This window comes from Melopsittacus undulatus, chromosome 1, assembly GCF_012275295.1.
Source record: "Melopsittacus undulatus isolate bMelUnd1 chromosome 1, bMelUnd1.mat.Z, whole genome shotgun sequence".
In the NCBI taxonomy this organism is placed as follows: Eukaryota; Metazoa; Chordata; class Aves; order Psittaciformes; family Psittaculidae; genus Melopsittacus; species Melopsittacus undulatus.
In genome coordinates, this window is record NC_047527.1 from 104365046 (window position 1) to 104387090 (window position 22045).

The 22045-nt window shown below is 41.6% G+C and overlaps 1 protein-coding gene and 1 long non-coding RNA gene across 3 annotated transcripts; one reads left to right on the plus strand and one right to left on the minus strand.

Moving 5' to 3' along the window:
* Positions 1–317: 317 nt before the first annotated feature.
* XRCC2 (X-ray repair cross complementing 2) lies at positions 318–17916 on the minus strand. 2 transcript variants are annotated; one of them, XR_004080714.2, is made up of 4 exons: positions 17833–17916; positions 13217–13298; positions 3700–7531; positions 318–2302 (listed from the first exon to the last, which is right to left on the minus strand). XR_004080714.2 is itself a non-coding variant. In XM_005150035.3 (3 exons), the coding sequence occupies exons 1-3, from the start codon at positions 17869–17871 to the stop codon at positions 6816–6818; spliced, it is 837 nt and encodes a 278-aa protein (XP_005150092.2). In that variant the 5' UTR covers positions 17872–17916; the 3' UTR covers positions 2344–6815. The 2 variants fall into 2 exon arrangements, 1 of the variants encoding a protein (XP_005150092.2); XM_005150035.3 differs by lacking the exon at positions 318–2302 and having other exon boundaries at positions 2344–7531.
* LOC115946669 (uncharacterized) lies at positions 3624–9665 on the plus strand. Its single transcript, XR_004080716.2, has 3 exons — positions 3624–3854; positions 8748–8802; positions 9325–9665. It is a non-coding gene; the product is annotated as an uncharacterized lncRNA (long non-coding RNA).
* Positions 17917–22045: the final 4129 nt, after the last annotated feature.

The following is a 22045-nucleotide window of genomic DNA, read 5'->3' on the forward strand; positions in this document are numbered from 1 at the left end:
TGTGGGCATTTTTCACAGGCTCTTGAGTGACACAGAGCCCTTTGCCTGCCAACTTCTGCTGACCATATGGCTTTCCTTTTTCCCATGCTTTAGCAAAGCCATGAGAAGCTCCCCAAGCAGCCTCCCTCTTCTCTATGCTTCCCCCTCTCACTTCCTTACGCAGTCTGGGCAGTAGTTAACTCCCCAGTTCTGGATGGTTTGGCTGTGTGAGTTGATAGCTTTGCAGGCTGACAAATTACTAAGCTCTGACATTATTCACCTTTGCAACAGACAGAATTTATTAAATACTTTTCACAGTTTTATACCTCAGAGCCTCTTCCCACCTGGGGCACAGCTCTGCCTTGGAGACTCTGTCCCAGCTGCCCTTCCATGGGTTCTGGACATGGAGAGGAAACCTCCATCATTTCAGGGGTGGCTTTATGTGCTCAGGACAAGCCGTGCTATTCCTCTACTGCACTGCTTTCCACAGCAGTGAGGCAGGATGTGACCAGCCACAGACTAACTGTGTGGAGAACCTGCTGAGGACTTACATGTCATCATGTCCTTACATGTCCTGCTGCAGGCAGGACATTGGCCAGAGGGCATGATCCCATCCATGAACCCAAATCGCAAAGGCATGCTGCTTTTTGAGGAGGGATAAGGCAAGCCCAGCAGGTGATGTACTGCTGGAAGTCAGCAGAGCAACACCTCCGGATGCTGTGCAGCTGGAATGGCACAACTGCCACTGTGCAGAGAGAGGCTTCTTCTGACCTTATAATGTTGAGGACACGCTAGAGTAATTTCTGTACCTAAAAATACTGTTTTTAACAACTCTGAAGCTGCTTTTGACTTGCAAAATATTAGCAGTTTTGCAAGTCAAAAGCAGCTTCAGAGCTGTTAAAACTGCCTGATATTTTACTGAGCAGAAATCAGCCTGCTTTGACAAGATCTCTGCTAATGTACACTGATTTTCTAAACCCATTCATTGCATTGTCCAAATATGGCATGGATTTGCTACATAACTGTGGGATAATACCTGGAGCTGTGCACTTCTGTGAAAAGGATTCCTCAGGGAAAACACAGCACAAGAGATTGGGATTCAGCTGGGGGCTCAGCAGTGGTACTACTGAGGTGCTGACTGAGGGCAGAGGATAGGTTTGCAGTTGGAAGTCTGGCTGTTCAGAGGGTGTGGACGTGCTATTGCATTTTCACTGACCAGTGGCATCATGTCAGATATGGAGGACTGTTAAAGTTGGAAAGCGTGGCTCAGACCTGCTCCAGATGACGATGCCCAACACACACAGTGTCCCTCATGCCCAGTAAAGGCAAATGTGATGATACTCACTTATCGCTGCAGCACTGCTGTTAGTTCAAGGAGATGGACACAGAGTCCACGGAGGTGTTGGGCTGGGGACAGGACTGTCAGTGATGGAGTTTGAGAAGGGCTTGAGATTCACTTCAGAGACAATACTGCCCACCATAGCATGGTCTTCTCTCTCAGCAGTATGGTAAAGTATGAAAGTATGCACATAGATTCTAAGTCAAAAATCCTATTCATCCCTTCACAATATGAGCAGTGCGGAAGGAAGATGTGGAGTCTGTTCCTTTGGTCTGTTCCAAACCACCTTTTAGGCCTTGACATCTATCAGCCAGTACCAGGAACCTCATGGCCTTGCTTGGCCTTTCTATAACAGTGGCCTAAAAATCTTGTAGTTCTTATACTCAAAACGCCCACGATTTCTTATCTTTCTTATCTCTCCCCAGGGCTAGGAGGTCTTTAGCACAGGCCTGGCTTCTGTATGAGAAAGAAGCCTGGCAAATGGTTTAAAGTAAAAACTATAGTGGTTGTGCCAACTCCTGCAGGTTGAGGGTGCCAAGATGCAGAACATGGCTGTTCCCCAGCATTTGGCAAGGCAGTGACATCTTGTCACTGCTATCCTCAAGCACTGTGGCCCACACAGGTACACCAACCAGTTGGTTGGGGTAGGATGCAAAGCAGTGCGGGAAAGCAGAGGGAAGACTGCCAACCTTTTCCCAAGGAAAGTCACAGCCACGTTTCTTCAAAAGCATCTACTCCAATGTGACATTACTCCTGACTGCATATAGAATGAAGTCTCCAAAATTATTTCCCGCTTACACTGATGTGCCACATGGGTTCAGTCTTCTGTATTCAGCTCTCCCAGTCTATGCTGATCATAAAAAGTGTACACATAAACTCTCAGCAAAGGAGAAAACTACCCAATTCCAGTAAAGCACAGGCCTGACACAGAAAGCTGTGAGTGCTCTTGGAGCTAAGTGCTGGCTCTTGGGAAGGCGCCTAGAGCTGGAAGGGAGAGAAAAAAGAAAATATAACAACATAAGTAAAGGAAGTCTGTTTTTACATTTAATTCCTCCTGGGTCCAGAGAAGCAGGGTTTTATATCTTATTATAAATAAGATATATAGCATCTACACAGTGTTATCCATCACTACCTTATTTTCGGTGGGAAGAACCTGCAGGTCAGCTATGGCCAACTTTATATTTGAAAGTATTACCATGCTAGACATGTTAGTGAACAGTTCTAGAGTCCTTTTGTCATACCATAGGTTATTCATAGCCCAGTGCCATTCTCCTGTCTTCTTTTATGCGCAGGGATGGCCAAACCTTTTATTTCAGAGACTGCTGCAGGGCATGAGAGTTTTCTACCCTGAAGATCCTGCAGACTCATGGTACGGATGCTCCTTTCTGTCTGGAAATTTTCTCCACTGCCAAAGCCTCAAGGTCTTCCAACCTCTTCCAGTTTCCCCTTCTTTACAAAATGCCCAAGTCTCAGGCTGCTGCACAGTTGTTGGAAACATTAATACTATCTGCAGTTTTTATGCAGGTGAGTATTCACTGCAACATCCTATACAAGTTCAAGTTTGGTGGCTTGGCTTTCTCCTGAAATGGATATTAAGTCTGGCATAAGGTTTGCTGATTGCAAAATGGTAGGGCCACTGCCCTACTATGATACCTGCATAGCAGAAATACATTTGGATAAGGAGGTTCAAGAGACAATTATTAGAGCAGCCACAGAAAATAACTAAATTGTCATGTTCCTCTTCAGGACATGGTCTAACCCTTATGGCCAACAGCCATCAAAATAGTGTTGTCTTCTGCCTTTGTTCATTAGCCTCCAGTGAAAACACAACTGCAGGTATGTTTCCAGATGAGAACCTTTATCTTCTGCCATTTCCAAGCTCTATAGAAAATTAACTGTCTGGAATCAGTTATGTAAGAAAAAGGAAATTTGAATTTTTGTATGCAAGTACAAACTTAAACCAAGCAAACCATTATTTGTATTTTATTTGCTCTATAAAAAGGTCTAGGAATACAAAGAACTTTGTGCTGAATATAAAAATGATATTTTCCTTCCAGGTGTCCATAGAAATACTGGTTTAATTTGAAAATAAATGTAAAAACTTGATTTTGTTTTGCTGAAAAGCTCTCTAATTATAAAAAGGATGAGGAAAAAAGGGTGAACTAGTTTCTCTTTGTTTCAAGCTCACTGCTTTAAATCCATGTTGCATATGAAGCAACAAACTAAAATCCTGAGGAATGTAAGAAGTTCCTACACCTACAAAAGTCTCAATAATACAACACCAAGCTGCAGAACAATGACACTGACATGAAAGGGTTTTCACTTCTAAGAAATACAGGGAGAAATGGGAGCTGAGTAATACATGTGTTCTAGCCTCATACCTAATGACATGCATTTATCTTTTGCAGGGCTGATTTCCAGTGGCACAGACCTGCTAACACAAAAGGTGCTTCCTCCCTGGAAGACTGAGCTGTGGCAGCACAGGTTGCTCCAGGTTAGACAGCAGGCTGGAGGCTGGGTAGTAATTTAGGTCTAGGTGAGAGAGAATAATATGGATTTAATACTATAAACTATATATAATGCTACATTTAATATACTGTTTCTGTTCTCACAAGGAGAAACTGCATTCTCCATTAACTGCAATTTTTACAGTTTTAATAAAGATAATTCACCATTTAAAAAATGGTAAAAACCCATTTTTAATATGCACAGTTCATTAAGGTATGAACAAAATTGCTGCTTTCCCAGGCTCTTTATCACTGCATCTTTCCTAGACTTGTATCCTCAAGGTTCATTTTTCTAAATGGCATAATTTTAGCAGAAAGTAAGGTCAGTGCACTCCCGGATTGCACACTGCCTATCCCTGCAAATGTAAAGGGATATGCAGATGCTCAGCACCTCTGAAAGCCAGGCTTGCGGTGCTGCTAAAGCAAACGTGCAGAGCATGAATATTGCAATTACCAGAGAATTGAAACAAAAATAATTCTTTTTTCTTTCAAAGTAAAAATAAAACTGGGAAATAAAAAAATTTCCTGAGGTGCTCTTTTTGATCAGTTACAACTTTGGCTTCATTTCCATTTAGGCATTTCTTTTATTGTACAATGCAAAATATCAACTACATTGTAACATAAAAGCTTTTCTTTCCAGACAGGAATGCCAGAACACTTCCATTGCTTTGGGTTTTTTTTTCCAAACACTTTTTTTAGTAAGTATGATTTTACAAAGCAGTTAAATCTCGGTAGAGCTATATTCTCCAATAGAAAGGGGGATTGATGTTTTTTTTGTAATAGAAATTATATAGTCTGTTAATTTTCACATTTAAAAGTTCTATAGTTCTACTTAAATCTTTCCAAAATTTTTATGACAAAAAAATCATGTAAATCTTTGTAATTAATCTGAGTGGAAGTGTCTACTCATGTAAAACCATCTACCTTGGGTCCAGTGTAGGAATGGTTAAGTTGTATGTTTTAATGCATTTGTGCACTTACAGAAGTTCTGAAATAAAGTAAGTACTGGTGTTGATGGAAGAGAAAGCACAAATGAAGTGACAGTCTATAAAGTTATCACCTCTGCAGAGATGGTGAAAAGGCAAACTTTGCTCATGTGTCACAGTAAAAGAAGTGACAGCATGAGGAAGCATTCACATGGAAGATTTAAAATGAGAGGGGAACAAAAAAAGGAAGTTTTCCCACAGAAAGAATAATTAAACTGAACTCATCGTGAAAAAACACAGTGGAACCCAAGAGGGCAAGTTAAAAATGGATTGGATGAACTTATGGAAGATAGGTCTGATCAACGTCCATCAAACACAGGTCTGACCACAGCTCTGCTTAGGAGCTCCCTGAGCCCCATCCTCAAGGAGGCCATGCCATTGAAAACCAGTGTGTCTCACACTCCTTCCCAAAGCTTTGGTACTGGCTGCTGTCGGAGGTGGGACAATCATTGCCTGTGGAGAAATCCAGCCAAATCATAGAGATGCCACATTCTGTGAATAACAGTACAGATACATGGTCCTAGCTCTGCATAAAGAGGTCTGGGTATGCACACCAAGCTACACACAGCTGGGAACCCACATATATATTCAGCTTGAAAAAGCTGGCTTCAGAAGTTAGGAAATTAAAAGGTGTCTCACAACAGAGTTTTTCAGGCATCCTCCTCAAAAAGATACTATGCTAGATACCTCTTCTTAATATGCATTTTTGTTAACAATCTGTTCAATCTAAACTATGAAACAAGCTGTGCAACATGACTGAACGAATATTGCTGTGAGAAATATTTTCCCCCTTGTTTGAGTAATTTAAATTTGTAAGCTAATGTAAGTTTTTGTATTAAATAATGTACTGTGTGCAATTTTCTTTCTTGTAAAGCACTTTGAAGCTTTCAAAGGGCACTCTAGGTTAATAAATAATATGCTATTCTTTGCCAGAACTGTAGGGCATTTCCCATAAGTTCTGAATCTTCTTTGCCAGAATTGCAACATGTTGCATGCCAAATCCTGCACACAAATGTTCTACATGTGGCAAATACATATTGGTGAAGACCAGAGGCATGGCATTCCTGGATTTCTTAGAGAGAGTGGGAAAAAAGAAAGAAGTGGGAAGAAATAATGAGGGAGGGCAGAGAAAGAAAACACAAACATATGTCTGTGCATACATCTAAAGAAACCAACAAAAAACAGCCCCCCGCACCCAGAACAACCCATAACCCACATGCCATTATTTTCAAAGCCTAAACTGTTTGCAGCATGCAGCACAAACTCACAGGTACCCAGAGCTGGGTCTTTAGTTTTAATTCATGGCTCCTGAAGGCAATCAGGCCTCCATTTCTATGATCACTGTAAATTCTTCAGACCCAGAGGTTTGTAAGGGTCAAAACACCTGCAATCCTTACTTCTCCAAGCACACGCTAATACAGAGAGGCTGCGAGCTTGGGGAAGCATGGTCAAGGTTACCACTGTTTAACAGACTGTGAAAATGAATCCTCTTCTTCAGGCAAAGTTGTGAATGCATTTCATATGTCCCAGGCTACTAGGAATAAACCTAGATCAGGATTTCTAAACAGTGAACACTCGCCTTTTTGCAGTCTCCTCCATGGACAACAAGGCTCCTAGTTCTGTAGTTTGGAAGAGGAGTATAAAGCAGTAAGACACAGAAATGAAGTCAGTGCATTTGGCCACATATCACATAGGTTAGATTACTGAAGGATACCAGGAGTTCAGAATGTCTTTGATTACGGTTTTCTTGATTTCATCTCTTCATTCATTAAGTACAAACAAGTAATTTCAACATTCCTCACTAGTTTGAACTGAACGTATACAGTACTTCAAATAGGTTAATGCTTCCTGCCCTTCACCAAATTAAAATCTTGTGACAGAATCGTGACAAAAATTCTTAATTATCCAGCAACAACCAACTAGTTTAAAAGGTACTAAAAGCTCCCTAGGCCCAGTGAGGATTAAGCACCAGGATTTGCTACACGTTTAAAAAACAAACTGAAATTAAAACTGAACTCCACATTCTGCAATACTAAATGAACGTTTTACTACATGGTTCCTTTTGAGGTGGCAAGAAGTGACTGTGAAACCTTTGCTGTTGTCAGAATTACAGTGCTTAGAGAAAAATACCCTGTGGGTTACCATTTGTTGCCATGATTTACAAAGATATGGTCTATAGTCTGTATCAGTTTCGTGTGTCAGTTTTAAAGGGAAAAAGCTTTCTGCAGAGTTTGCAGATTTCTGCATAAGCGTCTGTGTTGTTGCAAAGAGGGCTAAATGATGCTTGCTCACAAGCTTTTCAAGGAAGTTAGCACATTTCTTCAGATTCATTTCCTGCAAGGTGAGACTCTCCCCTCCGTTGCTTCTGTCTATCCAGTAAAAAGCTGATATGCTATCTAAAATCAAAAGGCAGAGAGAGGGGTGAGTGCAAAACATGTTTTCTAAAGAGTAGAGAGTGAGGAGTAACTCAGTGCTACTACTGCAGTTCACCAGAAAGAGCCTTCCCAGGCATTGCTTGATCATTTCTTCTGTCCTTTCTGCCAATCTGTTCTCAAGGATGGTAACTAGACGAAGCATATCAAAATGGTAATCTGTATCAATGAACATGACTTCCACTTCCAGACCTCCTCCTGATTTTGGGATGATGCAGCGGGCTACTAGGTGATAAAGCATTTCTGTTTTTCCTGTTCCTTCTGGTCCATGGAATTCAATGACATCTCCTGTTCAAAAACAGAGCAGTAGGTTATCAAGCAGCAGTACTTACTGCTCAGAGTCAGTTTTCAGTATTTACTGAACCAGTACTCACTATTCCAGAAATTAGAAAATGCACTTTAGAATCACAGCACAGTTTGGGTTGGAAGAGACCTTAAAGCTCATCCAGTTCCAACCCCCTGCCATGGGCAGGGACACCTTCCATCAGACCAGGTTGCTCAAAGCCACATCCAACCTGGCCTTGAACACTGTCAGGCATGGGGCAGCCACAGCTTCTCTGGGCACCTGTTCCAGTGCCTTACCACTCTCACAGTAAAGAACTTCTCCATCATACCTCAACTAAATCTCCCCTCTTTCAGTTTAAAGGCACAGAAAATTTAGTATTCATAAAACTGTTTAAATCCTGGTTAGCATCTGCCAAAAGAAATTTCAATTTTCAAGAAAGGCCTCTGAAGTGGAGAAAATCAACTGGGAACAAAGGTTGGAAAAGTCCCTGCATATAGCATCTAGTACACCAGTATTGGTAAAAGGCTGGCAACTAGATTTCATCTGTATCATTACAGGTAAATGAAGACTGAAAAGGAAGCTGCTACACAAGAGTGGCTAAGAAACCATCTATTTATCATACACGCACAAAATGAAGAAATAAATAAACAAATAGAGGACAAGCAAACCACAAAAGGTTGACATATTAGAGGTCCAAACAATGTTGGCACATGTATTTTTACAGCACAGACTGTCCTTCAGCATTTCATGTGCGCTACATGCTTGTTCAGAATCTGTGCACATCATGAGGTATCAAGGGAAATCTGTGACCAGTAAAGAGAATGCCAGTATATTTACTTAGCACTTATATTCTGTGGTGATCATAATATGGAACTGCTGGTTTTGACACAGGGGACTTAGATTTCTTCAACTCCAGGCAACAACTCTCCTGTCTGGAGCACAGGATCTCTGTTCATAAATGGACTCAGCCTAACCACCTGTTCCACATGGGTCAGTAAAACACAGCTCACATTTAAAATGTTAATTAAAAAAACATGATGCTTTACTAGGAAAGCAGTTTTTTGTTGGATGTGAATGCAAGATACTTTGGTCTTTTCCAATGTCTTCTGATGTCCTGTATCAGAGCAAGACTCTAGAAGAAGTTGAATTACTAGATGCTCTTTATAAATTCCTAATTTTGGAAACTGGATTATTTATTTCTGACATTTGGGATTTCAGGCAGAAGGGTGAAGACATGCAGGAGGGAGAACCACAGGACTGTAACTGCAGGAAGGTGAGAGATTTCTATGGCCTTGGCAAGTGCAAATGGCATAACAGCTTTTCACAGGGGGGATGCAAGAACAGAGAATTAATTACAACTTTAGTTAAACATGTTTTTGCCTGCCTGAGTTAACAGGGTTTTTCAAGTCACTACTCAACTTCCAGAGGACATCCTTGTTCTTAAGTGTGTACGATGTCAAGATACACCTTGGGAAGAGGGACAGAGGGTGGTGGGGTTTAGAAACTAAGCTCTTACTTGACCCGTTGCAAGTGCTGAAAGCAATTTACACCTGACGTGACAGTTCTGGCCATTCCAGTGACACTCAGACTGCTTGCCATTATGGATAATGAAGTTCCTGCTGCGCCACAACTGCAATTCCATTTTATGAACTTCTGATACTTTGAAATTTACAAAAAAGCTTGATTGACTCTCAAACCCTCACTTATCTGTTCTGAATGGCTCTCCCCACTTTCGAGATGAACAACAACTAAACTTCCTATGACATAAATCTTCATTTTCTCTTCCTGTTCACAGGTTGCAATGTCCAATTCAGCCACTTGCAGCCAGCAGCTGCTCTGCTGCCACAGACTGTGCCAGTAACATAACCGCGCCCTGTTAGGATAAGATACCAACTTGGAAGAGCTCCTCTTAAACGTGCTGGGTAGGTCATTCCCTCACATTTCATCTATTGAAATATTTTGGAACAATTGCATAAGGCACCTCTTGTTAAGGAACAAAGTACATCTGTCTGCCACTAGCTTTGGCACAACACTTCTGCCAGCCAGTGACTGACTTGGCCAATCCGCAAAGCAGATTGCTTCATCTACCTTTACAGCAAAATATGACTTGCTTAAGACTAACCTGCAGCTACACATGGCCACTCAGAAGCAGCAGTGGGCAAATCTGAATTACTGTTTGGTAATGATTCAGAAAAGCTTTTCCTGTGAAATAGAAGAGGTTGCCCAAAGAAATGGTAAATGCTCCATCCCTAGCAGTGTTCAAGGCCAGGCTGGACAGAGCTTTGGATGACACGGTGGGGGGTGAGGCATCCCTGCCTATGGCAAGGTGTTGGAACTAGATGATCTTAAGATCCTTTCCAACACTAACCATTCTATGATTCTATGACTTTTTCCATCTGAAGACGTTCTGTCAGGATATCTGTGTGTTACAGAATAACACTGGATGAGCTTTTATGGGCACAACTAACAGATTTATTTAAGTAAAAATACTAAGTTAAATTAAAAATCATTGTTAGGAGTTTTTGTGGCTGTGCTTTGTAAATTGTAACAGCAAGACAGTTAAGCACCCTTCAAAGCTTGTTCAACACTGCTGAACAAGACACATCTGGGCTGTAGTTTGACCAAAACACTTAAGTCACTCTGAAAGGAGTAATAGCTCGGACTTTAAGAAAACCTCAAGAGAGTCACGGATTTCTGTGCCTTCATGATTATCAAAGAGGCTGCCCACAAGAAAAATGGGTGCAAACCAGAAGCCATTTATAGCAACATCTATAAATGTAGGGTTTCATTAAATTAGCAACAAGGCTGTTAGAGTAAGATAACAGGGAAATTTCATCCTTCTGGGTCTAAGAGGACAACCCATGATACAGCAGAGGAGGAAGTGTGGCTAGCAACATTTCCAAGAAGCCTTTGACGCCCTCGTAGCAGGTCAGTACTGGCATCATCCATTAATGTCAAAATAACTTGAAAGGAAGATTAGTAATAAATTACTGTTACAGGATGAAAACAGTCTGAGAGACAGAGTAGGAACAGATGCTTTAACATGGAAGAAAGCTAATGGGAAAATTTCCTCTTAGAATTGGTGTTGTCCTACTACCTCTCGGTAGATGTGTGTTCCATTAGCTTGGCAAAATGTGTGAAAACAAACTAATGGGCTAATAAAGACTTAATATAGTAAAGATTTACAAGATCAAGATTGATGAGCAGAATGATTTCCTATGAAATTCAGCACTGAACATTCAAGAAGTACTTTTTAAGGAGTCACCTCACACATTGCTTGGCTCACAGTAGCCTGAACTGGCCCACGAATAAGACTGAAGGGCACAATAGTACATGGCTGATCAATGGCCTACAGGATAAATTAAGTGTTGTTGGATTTTTGACTGAAACCATGTTCAGTCCTGGACATCAGTTCAGTGTTCTCTTTTGAATTAAGTTTTGTATGTCATAATTACATTAGCAAACATTGGTTTTCTGATGCTGCAGTTATAAACAGGCTATTAGAATATGCAGCAGTAACTCTGCAGGTTTCGCATCATCGGATACCTCGAAGTTACTGGACTAGTAATTTACAATACTGTGCAGAAGCTGTCACTAATATTTGTACCATTTATCAGTAAAGTAGAAAGGCCTAATATTTATTTCAAGTTAATTCTGGGTGTCATACTATTGCTGAATTATCAGAGCCTTATACTGACACCCACAACTTCATACAAGTGGCACAGGAGAAATACGACGGCCAACAGTGGAAGATTATTTAAAGCTCGTGTCACTTTTGCTCCGTTCCAGAAGAGCTTAAATGAGATGTAATTAACATGCTTATGTGTTCTTCAATATGCAAATCCATCATAATTAGAAGCAGCAACTAGAATATCAACAGCAGTACCTATATTAGCTGTTCCTATTTTATAGTACTCTGACATACATGTTATGAACACTTAACTATGATGTAACCTTTGGGCAATTTATTGAAACTTCATCTCTATGTTTCAAATACCATCAGGAAAAAGAATAATTTAGGTCTTTGCAATGCTTTAATCACAACATTTTAGATTAAGAGCTGTTCAGTATGGCTTTCATGGGCAATGTATTACAGTATTCCACAGTGACCTACTAAAAGTCAAGTTCATGACAAATAGAGAGGCAGGTCTTCAACAGGAATTTAAGACTGAATAATGAGAACACACATCAAAATAGCATATGGACTCACATGAATACTGTGGTATTAAAAGACAAAGCAAAATGTAATAAAAGGTGAAGTCCATTTATGTATATGCAGCTAAAGGTCTGGGCTAAAATGTTACGCAGCTTCATTAATGCCAGCCAAAAAGCACAACCAATATGGGTAATAATTGATGCCATTTGTTAAAAGCAGAAAAAAGAAGTGCTTCAGAAGCTCAACGATCATGTTGGCACAGAGAAACCAGTGATGAATTTAGAAGGTCTCCAGCCATGCTAGAACTAAGGTTCTGGAACAGTCTTTGGATAGACATGAACAACCTACGCAGCTTTTAAGAGCAAAGCTGATAATTTGATGATGGAATTACGTAACGCTGTGGGCTGTGACAGCAAAGGCAATTACTAACTCCCAGGAAGGCTTCTGACAGTCTGTTCTACCAGAACATGGCCAGTTTAGTCTCAAACATTTGCTTCTTGTGGTACACATCATAAAAAACACAAAACTTCCAATTGCAGCGAAGTATGTTGATAACCACTGCAGCCACGTTTTTCACATGAAATTCATTCATTCATTCATTCATTCATACATACATTCAACAACTGTAGTGCCTCACAGCACAATACCTACTGTTTGCCACTCATACACCTTTTCTACTATGCATTTCTAGTCTCCTCCATTGTGAAATCCATGAAATTTTACACAATCTGAAAAATCAGTCTGACTTCCTGAATAATCAAGGAATTACTAAGTGTGTTTTCTCCTTAGCTCCATAATTTCTTTCATTAAAACATCCAATCTTGATCTTAAAAACTTCTTGCTAGAAAAATCTACCTTAAACTTGTACTGGTGTCACTGGGAGGTAGCCTGATTCCTCCGATGTGAAATTCTCATTTATTCAGTGAAGGTCTACATAAGCCATTTTGATCCTAACATCATCTGCAAACTCATTCAGCTGATTAGTACCTATATTCATAATGGAATTGATTCCAAAGTTCCATCTCAGTATAATCAAGATTTTTCAGGCCAAGACTGAATAGCTTGATGACTTGGCTTTATTGACAGTGTTTGCTCATGAACCCTTTTCCTAACTGATCCATACAACACTCCATACAACTGAATTCTTTGCTGTTTATTGATACTCAGGTTCTTTCCAAATTTATGACTTTGTGGTGTTTTTTTTTAGACTACCGATGAAAAAAAAGGTTAACTGATATAATCTAGAACAAATTTTTGTAAAACTACTAGAAAGAGACCAACATATTAGGTATTTACTCATCTACACCTGTGTTTTGATACCCAGAAAGTCGATTTTAAAGTCCATTTAATAATGTGCAGAATAGTGACTCTGCATTACTTCATTTTATCTAGTCTGCATAAAACTACATCAACAATTGAAATTCTGAATCCAGGGAAAAAAAACTACTTGTATGCTTATCTCTGTGCTACTGTTCTGAGCATACTTTCACACCAACATTCTTCCATAAATGGAATAAAAATACATTTTTACCATGAACAGGAGATCCTTCCTCAGCAAACAGATAAGGTTCAAGATTCTTCAGAGCACTTCTGCCCTCAAGTCGTGCAAGTGGCTTTTAAAGAAAAGACAGGAAGGCATGCTGTTAACTCAAAATCATGGGCCTTGGGAATCAGATGTAAAGGATTCTGAGAACTGAGAGTTTTCCATGACAACCCTATCAAAACAGTAGTCTGATGTAAAAAATGTTTTCATAAATACATATGGAAACCTATAGTCTGGACTACAGCAACAGAAGGTTCCATCCTTACAAAGAATAAGCACACAGACTCAATGGCAGTAAAAGGTGGATATACAGTAGGGGAATAAAGGTTGAAAAGAAAAAGCTGCACAGATAGACTAGCAGGAGGGATCACCCCAGGTATACAGCAGTGTTGCCATTTGAACAGAATACAGGGAAAGAAGTTAATTGGTAATAACCATCACCTCCACAACAAACTGTTGCTCTAGAGGTGAACCATTACCCATCATTAGCCTCCTGAGTCAGTCCCTCTGAGCATTTGTAAGTAAAACCATGCACATTTCATCTGAAAAGTTATGCAGGTCTCTTCTGGACTGCAACCCTATTATATCATCGTTACTTGTTCAAACAGAGTGTGGATTAAGGAGGATGAAAAGTAATTAGCCACCAGTGGCTCTACAAGAACCTTTTTAAAGCAAGCTTGAATATGTAAAGCAAGTTCCTCCAAAGCCCCTTGTAAAACAAATTAGTCCAAAGTTCATGGTCAGTTTCTTAAATTGACAGATATTTGCATAGGAAGTAGACAGGTATTCACATAACTTGTTTTATTTGTAGCTCTGGCATATGTTTGTAAACCAAGAATGCACATTTTACCCAGTGCTACAGCTATTACTCCCTACATGTATTAACACACATGGGAAAGGAAACCATCAGGTTGCTCAGAGCATTGCCGGAGCACGCACCCCAATGCCAAATATTTAATTCTACAAGACACCCAGTTATCACTTATTGATTTAAATAAAACAAATTCCAATCAGTTTTATCCCATCCTCCTTAAAGCCAGTCACAAAAGGAGCAGTAGGTATACACCTTTAAACATACCACTGCCTTATCTTGCTTTCCTCCCTGCCACGTTTATGAGCAACATCTGCTCTGAATGTCTTGCAAGTTGTTTAAACAGTTGTGTGTGTTTGCCTTTTACAGAATAAAACTCCATTAAATGGCCCTGAATTTACTTCAAGTGGTCACAATGGGAATCTAAATTTGACATTTTCACTGACATTTTAACATTCCCTTCCATTACCAAAATGTCACTGTGCTTGCCTTTGTTTGCCTGTTCACACATATTCAGGAGAGTTTTCTGACAGGTCCACTGAAGGGCCATAAAACCACCCGAGTTGACCTTGCTCTGCATCTGCAGATACACCCCCTATATTTCATGCATTTGTGTGGCACAGAAAACCCTCACAAGGTGAGCTCTTGAGTATTTTGGGAAGCAGCAGGGTCCTGGGACGTGGGCAAAGTGATAGTCCAGATGGCAAGGAGAGGTTGCACCACCACAGAGATGGGCTGGGAACCTCTCACCCCCACCAGCCAGCAGTGGAAGTCAGGAGAAACAGGAAAACCACCACAGGCTGCTGCTTTCTGATGGTCTTAAAAGGAAGCACTGCTCAGCGATCACAGGGGCTCGATGATGGGTGCTGTGAGTCACAACTACTGAGGGTCTAAACACATTTCTGCAGCCTCATGCTTCCCAGTTCATTAGCACATTAATGAATATATCTTATGTAGCTGGGAAATCATGAGACCCTGTCTTCTTAGACTGTCACTCCTCTAAGCACACTGCTAGAGCTTTGGAAATACATAGTGGATCAATCACTATAGTTTAAATATGAATCTGTGGTTATTTAAATGCCAAGTTTATATATTCATTTTAAGTAACTACAGGTGCTTACTCCAAGCACTGCTCATGTAGGTAATTTATGCTAATTCAGTGATGATAGCACACCTGTGTTTTTATCAAACTTGTATTTACTTCCGAGTTCTGAAGCAGAATCTCCAAAGGCACTTGCCTCATTAGTGTCATGCTGGGAGCAATGGGGTTCTTGGCAGAAACAGCGAACAGATTTCCTTCAAATCTGACAAAGGTTTGTCCATACTACAGCAGAAGTGATGGAAGCAAAGCTGAGATGAGGCACTACACCAGCATCCCTCACCTCTGCTGATACTAAAGAGGGACGACTTGAGTTTCCCCAAAAGGGTGACCATCACCTTCGTTCTGCTCCACAGAAGGCATTTCATTTTGCCTTCTTGCATTTTACCTGTAAAATGAGGAGGAGGGAGAAAAATCTACAGCACTAAAAGGGTAATCTGGGGGTGTCCCTGCCCATGACAGGGGGATTGGAACTAGATGATCTTAAGGACCTTTCCAACCCTAACCATTCTATGATTTTCTGGTGGACATGAGGTGTCACAAGCTTTGTCACAGACAGCATATGGAACAGAGCAGCGCAGCACCACTGAGGAAAGCCTCTGAACTGCAGTGCTTGGGGAAAAAACCCACCCAAACAATTTCAACTCACATATTAGAGACTTTAGATTCTATAATTGAACTGTAGATGCTCATTTCTTCTTTCATAATGCTCTTTTTGCCTTCTTTTATACAAAAGGCCACCTCTTAGCAACCTGCTAGTGGTAGATCTTTTGCTCTTAGGTGTTCTCAGAAGTGTAATTACACTAGCAAGAAACTGCATATATGTGCAATTAGGTACAGAAAACTAGCTATACAGCAAGAATTAGGCAACAGCAGGGTTAAATTCCATTAATGACAAGGCTGACAGGACTCAAATATTTCAACTATGCCTTTTATAATTTATCAATTTAATCTTTTTAATAAAGAAATATGTGTATGGACAGTCCCACTATCACATTACATGCTTAAACTGTATTGGTTTCAATGAAGCTATGCATAAATGTAAGGAATATTACCTCATTAAAATGTTAAAGAAATTCAAATGAAATACTCCAGCTCTGCTAGAGGCTGCGAGCTACCCTACAGGCTATTTACACATGCAAACCTATCTTAAGTACAAGGCACAATTTAATTTTCAACCACTATAACTGCTCTGACTGAGCTTTTGTAAACTATGGGCATGCAGACTTATGCAAGCAATTTATCACTTATTTTACTGTGATATACCAAAGGTGTTTTGCAAGAAGTTCTAATTTGTTGCATTAATTATATTCAATAATAAGAGTACAAGACTGCGGTCTTAGCGTAACTCTCAGTGAAACCTGACCTTACGCACAAGGCTATTTGAGGAAGTATTGTTTTAAAATAAGCATTTTCTGTTTCAAGGGCTTTTACCATTTTTTCTGGACAACGTACTCTTACATTAACCTTCCTTAAGCCATCAGTTATCAGTTCCTCCCTTGCTCAGGTTTGGTTATCCACCCCACTACCGGTGCTGCCGTGCACACTCCCTGTTTGTACTGCTTATGTGGACAATAAATGCATTTACCCACTTAGACACAGAGCACAACTCACATCCATCGTATGTGCACACGTGCTCACTGTAACACAGCTGTTACTGCATTTTCTTTTAGGTGTGAAAAAAGCTTCTTACTGAAAAAACATGGAGCTTTTGTAAGTTATCACTCATTTCTGTGCTTGTATGTGTGCTACTTTGAATATTGACACAGTAACACGTATCTTCAAGCAATTAACTTGCTGATTGCCAGGTTGGATGGGGCTTTGAGCAGCCCGGTCCACTGGAAGGTGTCCGTGACTATGGCAGGGGGGTTGGAACTAGATAGTCTTAATTTAAGGTCCCTTCTAACCCAAACCATCCTTATTCTGTGACTGCAAGTCGCAAATAAACCATCCAGCAGGGGAAAAAAACAACAAACCCCCCAAACAAACTAAAACCAACATCCCAAACTAAAATCCCTTTTCTCCGAAGAAAGCAATTCCACCGTTTTTGGTTAAATAGCCTGTTTATTTAACCAAAAGCTTCCCTCACGACCCTTCGTTACCGCATCCACTCCAGTGTGTGGGAGAGAGCGAGAAGGCGGCATTTACAAAGGAACTACAGGAACACCCGAATACCCCTCCCACACCCCCGCTGCAGGGGAACCCACAACACGGTTTCAGCAGGGCTTTCTGCACACAGAACCCGGCCGGGGCCCCACGCTGCCCCCCCCAGCACAACCGAGGAGTTCCGGGGCGGCCCGACACCCGTGGGGGCCTCAACTCAGCGTGAGGCGCGCCCGGGGCCTGCTGACAGGGCCTCCGCTCCCCCCGGCTGCGGGGAGGGGGAAGGGCGGCGGAGGCGGGAGGGCGCGGCTCCCTTTCCGTCCCTCACACACCGCTACCCCGGGAGGCTCCGCAGCCCCCGGGCGCTCCTGCTCCCGCCCCAAGGGGGTGGGGATGGGGTATAGCTCCGCTACCACCGGGTGGGCGGAGAGCAGCGCGCAGCGCTTCCCCTCCCCTCCCGCACCGGCGGCCGAGCCTCCCCTCGCCCTCCCAGACCGCCTGGGCACGGCCGCCACGGGCAGGCGGTGCCCGGAGCCCGGTGCCCGCGGCGGAGGGGAACCCAAGGACTGACGGGGGGTGGCAGCGCCTCACCTGAGTGCCCGACTCCGCCCTCCGGAACGGGTCACCCATGGCACGGCGGGGGGAGGGAGCGCAGCGCACGCTGCAGGGCCACGAAAGCCAGTACACATGCGCGCTGCCGCGGGCTTGCTGCGCCCCCGAGCGAGCTCGCGTGGGCCTGAGCAGCTCTTTGCGCATGCGTGGCTCGGCCCCAGGGAGGGCAGGGTGAAGGCTTTGTAATGCGGGTTCGAGGCCTGTTTCGGGCTCATGTGGTGGTGCAGGTGTAGCATCGCGGGGGGGTCCTGAGGGACTGGTCGTTGTAGGAAGGTGGTGCGTTATTTACTTTTATTTAAAGGACCGCTGTTTTTATAAGTTTGTGGGGTTTTTTCTTCTCCCCTGATGAAATGGAGGCGGGCGGTTTGGTCGGTGTGACTGACGGGGTGCTCATCTGTGACACAGCAGTAGATGTGACTCAAGGGAAGCTCATCCGCGTGGCCACAATTAACTCTTGACGCCTGCGAAATTGCACTTTGCAAAAGCCAGTTATCAATTATGGCTTAGCTTAAAAGGGCTCTGGAACATTTTAAATACGCACTTTGAATGAGCTGGGCTCGTGTGATGCTCGATGCTCAGGGCAGGGACAGACTGGTGAGTCCCGTGAGTGCCTGTGGCCGGCAGCAGGACTGGCTCCTCGTGCAGACCATGTCCTGTCCACTGTGGTTGTGCAACCTGTGGCAGTGAGAGGGATGGGCACAGGGAGAACACGGGAGAACCTGTCTTTGTTTTCCACAGGCTGAATGCAAAACCACCAGGATAAGAATAGCAACCCCTGTGTATCTGCATATCAAAGAGCTGTAATGATACCATCCCTTTGGGTTTAGTGAGGTTATTGGTGATACTGCACGTTCTTAGTAGGGGAAACTGGTGGTGGAGTTCTTTGTTTCCTCAAAGAAGTCGTGTTTGTGTGTATAAAAAGTTTTTACTGTCTTGGTCCTGAATGTACCACAGATCAGATAAATCTAACCTCTAGTGCAAGGCTGTGGCTTTGTTTACTTTTCCAGCTGTCTTTCAGCCCAAAATATGCAGCTCAAATCCAAAACACCCTGCTTTTGCCCCTAATTGGAAGTTTCAGATGGGTGCCGCTTGCTTCCACAAAGCCAGGTTTAACCCAGCTCAAACCAGTCCTTTTTGTGTCAAATCCTAATACTGCTCATTAAACTACAGAAAGGAGATAGTTTCTTTGCACAGCCATAGTAGTCTTCCTTCTCTGTTTATGGATACACATACAAAATTACCGAGAGCATGGAAGGTGGTTCTCTAGTGAGAAGGACTTGGATGGCTGCAGGGGAGATGGACAGACACGTGGCATAAAAATGCAACTACAATACTATTGGTTTAATTTTATTAAAGGCTGTCTCCACCTTGCCTTCTGGAAGAAGTCAGTATAAGGGAAAGAAACCTTAAGAGCTGCATGTCTGACTGTTGTCATATTACCTTAGAGGTGCAGACCATGCTCCCTGGAAGAGTTCAAACGATTTGTTAATTAGAAGTGATTGTGCTTGAAGCTGACTGATGACTGAACCTGACCTAAGAGCAGAGTAGAGTCGCTGTGACTTACGACAAAGGCACTACTCTGCATCAACCACACGATATGGGTTTTTTTTAATTACAGGTTCTTTGTTGCTGTTCTCTAATTAAAGCCTCTGCACTCATGTTTTAAAAAGTGATTGCTACTTGAAGTTGAAGACATAAAATACATAGCACACATAAATGCCAGTTGACTGAAACTCACTCCTACCGCATCATTTACCACTGCCTGTATCCCAGGAGGGTCCTATGGGAGCTATTCTACTGCATGGGTGAACACAGTTCTGGTGTTCCAATCTAACGCAAGATGAAGCATCACAGTTCAATGGAGATCTAGCAACAAAGATTCCAGAGAGAAGGTAAAAACACTGAACTCACTGGAACAGGGAAAAAAAAATTAATTGCTTGACATATTTAGTACATAACAGTTAGGAAAGTGTAAATCTAATACACTGGTCACCTTGACAGGCAGATTGCCACAACCGCTTCTCATATGTTCCCTTTGCATCCATTTGCTCCATACAGTGTAGCTGATATTACAAAGTCAGAAAACTGATACTTTGACAGGACTCTTCCTTCATAGAGACTCACCTTGCTGCTTTTTTCATTTGTTTGTCAGTACTATCGCTTCTCTCCTTTGCAGATCAAAAGCTAGATTTTGGCCATGATGCACACTTAAAATTTTAATCCCAAACCAGCCTTATGTAGATCTTTGTCTGTCTAAACTACCCTCTCCTCTGCACTTATTCAGTCAGCATCACCAACATCTCAACAAATTTCATATTGTAATAAGCTCTCTATGTATTTCTTACCCATTTATCTTTTTGTTTTGGTTTTCTATCTGCAAAACAAACCTCTGCGTTTACATTGCTCCTTTGGAGAAAAACAGTAACATACCTAAGCAGGAAAACTCTTTACCATTGGCTTCAGCAGAGCCAGGATTTTACCATCTGTTTTTAGGTTTGTGTTTGGGGTTTTCCCCTTCTTTTTTTCCCCTCTTTTTATATTCTGTCTCCATTCTTTCAGATTTCTCTGTAGTGTTTCTGAGTGATAGTGTGGGATCCAGGAGTGCAGGATCTTACCTTCTCCTTACTCTTCCTTCTTAAATAGCAGAAACCACCCTAATGCAGAATCCTCCATAATGCAGTATAGCTATAAGTAGCTTATAGTATCCAGGGACTCTATATCCCAGCACTCCTTTCTACAGACAGAAAATTAGTCTTTCTTTGTGTGGCATGTGGGGAGCCTGAGGGTGCCCCTGGAGCCACAGGCACTGTTCATGTAGCAATCCAGCAGCAAGAACACTGACTTTTGTAACAGCAGAAAGATCAGACTCTAGGGGTGTGAATCTCCTTCCTTACGAAATGTGTATTGTGGAGAAAATTGCTGTTTCCCAATCTTGATTTTGAACATCTTCTACCCTGAGATGCTGTGCTTTCCACTGCGCATAGTTAAGATCTTCAACATAGGGAGAGAAAATGACAGTACAAGAGAGAAAGGTATTTAAAGTGGAGTTGCAGCCGTGAGCAAAATGATTTTTGAGTTTTTAATTATTAATATTTGCTCATTCAGATGTTCATCACTGCTAATTTTGGTCAACTTGAAGGAAACTAGGTTGGGTTCTGGGGAATGAAGGACTAGCCCAGGTGCCCTGAAGCTCTAGGGAACTGAATCTGGTGTTTATAGAAATGTTTCATTTCTTTTTAAGAAGCAAAGTCCTAACTTTAAATTACCAGTTGGTCTACAATACAGAGCCAGTCTAAAGAATTAACACACAAGGAACAAGGCCTGAGGGTAAGAGCTTAAACAAAAGGGAAAAACATGAAGAAACTCAATGTGGTGACAAGAAATTTAGATTGTGTGAAAATGTTTGTAAAAAAATAAATCAAACTCTTATATTTAATTAAATAATAGCTAAATTAGAAACTGGAACATAAATGTTTCCTCCTTTAAGCATTTTCTTTCTAGCCACAGAGATTTTGCTCCAACAGAAGCTTCATCATTTTGAGCGTATTGTCACTTAATGTTCCCTTGCAAGATTTGTGTGGGTGACATTCCAGCACTAACCAGTTCCAAACAGATCTTCTGCGTTGAAAACAGTTTGTCTCTGTTCATACAGTTGAATCAAACTCTCAGTAAAGTCAGCTGTTGTTTTTCTAATTAACCTCTAGACTTTTAAATACCCTCACTCCAAATGTGACAAACTGACTCTGAAAAGTCATTAAATGGAAGAATCACTCCAAGACATAAAATAGAAAGGTCTCATTTTCCAGTTTTGTCTTACCTATTCCTTTATGTAGTAATGCTCAAAATCCTGAAGGTTTACCAACTAAAGACCATCTCACAGTCATAAATAGACCTCAAAAAGGATTATTAATGGTAAATAATATTTATTAATATTTATAATATTACTAATAATAGTAGCAGTAGTAAAAATTAAGACTTGAGGTAGATGCTGGATGTTACATGTGGCAAAGCAAATGATGACCTGCCCACTGGATCATTTGCAAGCTCTCTGTTGTGTGACTCTTCCAGATTCACATTGCCGATTTCAGCCCCACTGTTCCAAGTTTCTCTCAGTGAGTGAAGTGATCTGTCACTGAATTTTATTAGATTTTATTTTAGAGCAGATGGCTGATTCTTTTTACCTGGAGAGCTG